Below are 5,469 nucleotides of genomic sequence, written 5' to 3' on the forward strand. Positions count from 1 at the left end.
AAGTTTCTCCTATGAGCAAAGTTTCTGCTCTAGTTTGTGATTGTATCTGGCTTATTTTACCCATATTGTGTGAGCTATTTGCCCCATTGGTGTTGGCCCAAGCTCAATTGTATCTAAACATCAGAAATTCTCCTCTTTTGAGCTGATTTTTTTGGGTGTGTGTGCGTGTGTGTCTGTGTGGAGTGGGCAAGTGGATAGTCTCTCTCCTCTCACTCCAGAGGTGTGTTCCCTATCTCGGCCAGGTGTGTTGTTTAAGCCGAGTGGTGCCCCATAGTGTGTGTGTGTGTGTATCTTTCCAAGAGTGTGTGTCGGGTCGTTATAGAGGTGCTATGTGTGTTTTCATCCCGCTCACACCGCTAAGCGGGCTTGCTTGCATCCTTGTGGCCTTGGCCTTCCCGCCTAGCAAGGACATCTGCACACGCAGGGTGCCTCGGCCCCGACTTCTTCCACAGCCGCCGCCTTGCATAGCCGTTTGCACACCATGGCTTGCACTGTCAGGCAAGGCCATGCATGTTTTTTGCTGCTGAAAACGAGGGAGAGAGGGATGCCTGAGAGAGAGAGAGAGAGAGAGAGAGAGAGAGAGAGAATACGAGCATGCTTTCATGCAACCTTGCCCCCTCCTCCATGGCTCTTTCTTCCCTAGCTCTGATACCAGTGTAAAACAAGGGAAGCTAGGGTCTGAGAGTCCACCACCCAACCACCCATTTTATAGCAAAGCCCCTGGCCCTTGCCCTAGTTGGACTCCCTTTCCACACCGCCTAACCCGGCCCTGCCCTTGTCTAATCCGGCCTTGCCGGTGTCCTAACAACTAAATGTTAAAACGAAAAGTTATGACCAACTTACAAGAATTGCATAATCCCGTTTTTGGCCAAAATTAGCACTTTTATGATTTTTTGATGGCTTTCTTGATATCCAAATGCAATTTTGATTGTGTAAGTTGCATGTATAACATAAAGCTAGTCTTCCTTAACTTTTGGGGGACCTAATATTCTATATAGCATAGTATATGATGATGGTTGAGTTTTTTGATTGCTGAAGGATACACAACATTTTAGTGTAGCAAGTATAGCTCTCTCAATATTGCTAGTCTCTTGTGGTATTTTGTAGGTAGTAACCATATCTAATCATAAACTACAAACTTGGCTAGATATTGAGTAGTTTCTATGAAATTATAAAGGTTATAATGTTAAACCCAGTTTTGTCATGTTTGCTGTATTTAGCACTTCATCATTATCCTCAAAGTTCCACTTAGTAAAAGATCCATTATTCTTTTGACATTCTCCTTTTGAATCCAAAGGCCCAAAGGGAATTAAGAAAATATGTATATAGTATTTGTATTGAGCGTGACTATAAAAACTTTGATGATAGGTCCACACAATGGCAAAAATGCAACTCTTTTTTTTTTGCCCCCAAAAAAATAGTAAAACAAAAGAAACCATATGTTTTGATCACCAACCCATTTAAGTTAACAGGACATCTTTTCGCATGTCCTACAAAAATCCCCACTCTTATTTATATGCAATCAATCGTAAGAAATGGCTGTTTTGGACAAAATGCACTCATCTATGAACTTTGGAGGCTTGTTATGACCAAGAGATGATAAATTTTATGAGTTTCTCATTTTTGCCACATGTAGTAGTCCTTGAACTATAAACTCATGAAAGAATTTTTCAAAATGTGGATCTACTATGATTTTGGATTTTTTTCCAAAACCCTGAAAGAACACTTTTATGTCCTGTTACGTTACCAAACTAGTGTTGACTAGATACTGAAGGAAAGTCTCTCTCTACGAATTACTTGCACCTTGAAAGCATGTGGCCTTGTGCAAGACCTTCACATGGGCTAGAGAATCCAAGAAAAGATTGCTCGTCTGCTGTTGGAGAAATATGTTATACTTGGCAATGCTTTGGTCAATATGTAAGCCGACTGTGGTACCTTACAAAAGCACAAAAAGTCTTGATGAGCATCCTTTCTAGGATGTTTCATGTGTGTGTGTGTGTGTGTGTGGGGGGGGGGGGGGGGGGGGGGGGGGGGGGGGGGGGGGCCGAGGCGAGAGGAGGGGAGGGGAGGCACATGTTGATTGCAAGGTGTATCTAGCATGGATGTTGCAAGGAAGCTCTAGATTGTTTTGAGCATATATGAAGGGAAGGAGACATTATGTGCTTGGCAATGCTTTGGTCAATATGTATGTGGTGCCTTTACAAAAGCATAAAATTTTTTTAATGGCCATCCTCTCCGAGATATCATCACTTGGTTGTGCATTGATTGCAAAACATACCCAACATAGCTCTGGCCAGGAAGCGCTCCACTCATTCAACTAATTAATACAAAAGGAAGGCCTTTCTCCAAATGCAAGCCCCCATGCTTGCACCTTGAAAGCCTTGCAAGTTGCGCAAGTGCTTCACTATGGTTCACCATGAGAAATGTTACTTTTTGGAAATCTAATTCATTTGGCTTTGACTGCAATTCAACACAAATGCAGGTAACGAAGCAATTCTAGATAAAGGAGTGAAACAATGAATTAGGACATCAGGCCCCTCCTTCGCCTTTGTCTTTGTGATTTGGAGCATTTGATACGCAGCAAAGTCTCAAGTTTAGGCTGATTGTGGAGCAAGCGCTGATCCATCAACGATTTCTCTTCTTGCCAAAAAGATGCAATGTTAACGGTACCTACACCACCTTAAATTACAACCATGCGTGACAAAGATCTTGTCCAAATGAGGTTAAGCTCCAGCATTCCCCACACACAAATATATAGCTCGAGAATCATCACGGTGGATTATGCCATGGCATCTCTGTGTAGGGATGGCACTATGTACCACCCAAAGAATCAAAAAAGCAGTACATACATCGGATAGGATTCGCCAAATGGCAAAACACAAGATAAATATAGCTATGCCAAACTGTTTTGGTACTCAACTTCAAAAGAGCTTAGCCATGTTTCACCTGCTATAAAATTCTGCACATTGAATTGGGTTGCTTCCTCTTCAGACATATTGGGTTTCACCCCTTTCCACAACACTCGCTGTTGTGTAGCGGCCCCAGGACCTCGGTTGCCAAATTCGCCATAGTAAACAGTGTCTATATAAGGATTGCTGTCATTCCATGGCACCCATCCCTCTGGCGCCACCAGAGCATCCATTTGAGATTGTAGAAAGACAACCCTCGAGTAAGCTTTCCATGGCCTTCCTAGATAGGTGCGCACATTGAAGGAGGCATTCAAAAGATTGGCTTCACCATAAATTGTGCAATTCTGAAAGGAGTACCCCGACACATCGGCCGAAAGCTTTCTCCCTTGGGCTGTCAATGTGTTTAGCTGTCCTTGCATTGGTAGCCTTGCCACAATTTCGCAATTTTGGAATATCGCAATTGCATTGCCGAAAATGAAGTCCACTGTGCCCATGATCTTGCACTCACGGTAAAATTGGCGGCTTGAGAGCGCATAGAGAGTGTCTTGATATCCCTCAAAGCTACACCTAAAGAAGACAAGAAAGTCAGCTCCTGCTCGAAGCGCAACAGCTTGATGGCCAGCAGGTCCGGCATTGTTTTGAAATGTGATGTCTCGGGCGTAGAATCTTTTACCAGAAATACCTATTATGCACATGCATTATGTGAGCTTCCCAGTTACAGAGCCAAATTCATAAAAATCTTCAAAAACTCACCTACTGTTGATGTCCTGTACGTGTTGAAGAGTCCGCTTGCAACATTCCTCCGCCCTGTTATCACAGTGTATCCAATTCCATCACCCACGAACGTGACATTCTCAAGATCTTTCGTTACATTGAACACCTCTTCGTATATGCCCTCCTTGATGTATATCACGTAGCGATCTACGTAGCCTTGGGGAATGCTCATAAGAGCATCTGTGATGTTGAGAAAATCACCACTTCCATCTTGTGCCACTGTCACATCCGCTCCAAAAGGACTTGTTGGGGCTTGTAGCAGCTTGCGCTCGGCTGCAGATACCCAGTGCGGAAACCCATCATACACATCAATCAACTTCTCACAATCACCAGCATTGCTCACTCTCTCTGCATTCTGAGAGAGGAGACGGCGTCGAAGATGTATGATGGGTGGCATGGGGGGGAAGCCACGCAGCCAATCACCAAGATTGTCCCCTATTTGAGCGAGAATGTCTACCAAGATGAGGCCATTGCCTATCACCTTGGTAACATAATTCTGCTTGTCTTGTATCTGCACTTGTATGCTGCCTAGAGCCAACTCAAAGCCATCCGCGCAAGCTGTTTGATAGCTTAGCGATGAGCTGAGCCACACTTTCACATCTCGTAAGAAGCTCCGTAAGGACCGAATGTCCGTCACATGGAGATTGGATAGCTTTGACACTGCTGCATTCAAATTGTCCTTGGCATGAGCCATGAGGTCAATGCAATCATTTGCACATTGGCTTTCAAGCAAGTGGAGGCCCTGCTCAGTCGATGATTGGATTGCCAACTGATATACCTCATCAGCCCTGGCTGATGCTGCTTGCACGGCGAGGGAGACTAGGTGCGATGGGCTCACCAGAGCGGGGATAATGCTGAAAGAGGAGAGCTCGCGCACGCATGAATCAGGGAACAGAGTGTGTTTGCAGACGACATTCAAGAGCTGTGTCAATCCCAAGCCTGGAATGGAGAGCTTCTTTTGAAGATGGGGGTGACTGCGGTCAACAATGTGGTGTGTGGCGTAGGAGATGGAGACGGTAAGAATTGCAATCAAAGAGATGGCGAGGATGATGGGTACGCATTCTGACTTCATGAGACGAGTGTGAGGACAATGCCGTCGCATTATGAACAGAGTGCTCTGGTCTCCGAGGAGGAGTAATGCTACAGGCTAGACTACAAAGCAACTCTAATCTTATTCTGAGTTATGAGCAAAATTAAGTACACTCTGCATTTGCAACCTTCTTCTGTGTTTGATGGAAACGAGCAATCAAATAGCTGCTGCGTGTAATCGACGATACCAAGTGCACTTTCTCCTCCCAACAACACACACTTTATACACATAGCGTTCGCTCTTCTCTCTCTCTCTCTCTCTCTCTCTCTCTCTCTCTCTCCATTGTCGCTTCTCCTTGCGACAACCTGCTACATGGGATAGGAAATTGGGAATGATCATGGGCAGTGGGGAGGAATTCAAGCTGAAAAGTTTCCTTGCCCCACAGGAAAAAGCAAGGGACTTTGGAGGTACCAACAGCCTAGCAGTAGCGTAGCAGCAGGAAAGATTTGCACAAGATTGAAAGCGGGGGAGTAGACGGAGGCAGCGACGGTGCACTGTTGGAGTATACGCGTAGCAGTAAAAGCGAAGGGAATTGGTGGGCACATGCACATGCACATGCAGCCCAAGTTCCAAGTTTCCAACCCCCTTCCGCGTGGCCGTCCGTTCACTGTCAACGTGTCTAATTTTCAGGCCGTTCACTATTAACGAGGGGAGTGTCAGTCTACTACATTAATGGTTAGGACTTGCATTTGCGAC

General features: G+C 45.0%; 1 protein-coding gene across 1 annotated transcript; it reads right to left on the minus strand.

Annotated features, from left to right (window-relative positions):
- Window positions 1-2,105: 2,105 nt before the first annotated feature.
- Window positions 2,106-5,193, minus strand: LOC147424260 (pectinesterase/pectinesterase inhibitor-like). Its single transcript, XM_086501722.1, has 2 exons — window positions 3,663-5,193; window positions 2,106-3,591 (listed from the first exon to the last, which is right to left on the minus strand). Exons 1-2 carry the CDS (start codon window positions 4,783-4,785, stop codon window positions 2,894-2,896), a joined length of 1,821 nt encoding a protein of 606 aa, XP_086357848.1. The 5' UTR covers window positions 4,786-5,193; the 3' UTR covers window positions 2,106-2,893.
- Window positions 5,194-5,469: the final 276 nt, after the last annotated feature.

Source organism: Adiantum capillus-veneris, chromosome 26 (assembly GCF_014529385.1).
Source record: "Adiantum capillus-veneris isolate H3 chromosome 26, ASM1452938v2, whole genome shotgun sequence".
NCBI lineage: Eukaryota > Viridiplantae > Streptophyta > Polypodiopsida > Polypodiales > Pteridaceae > Adiantum > Adiantum capillus-veneris.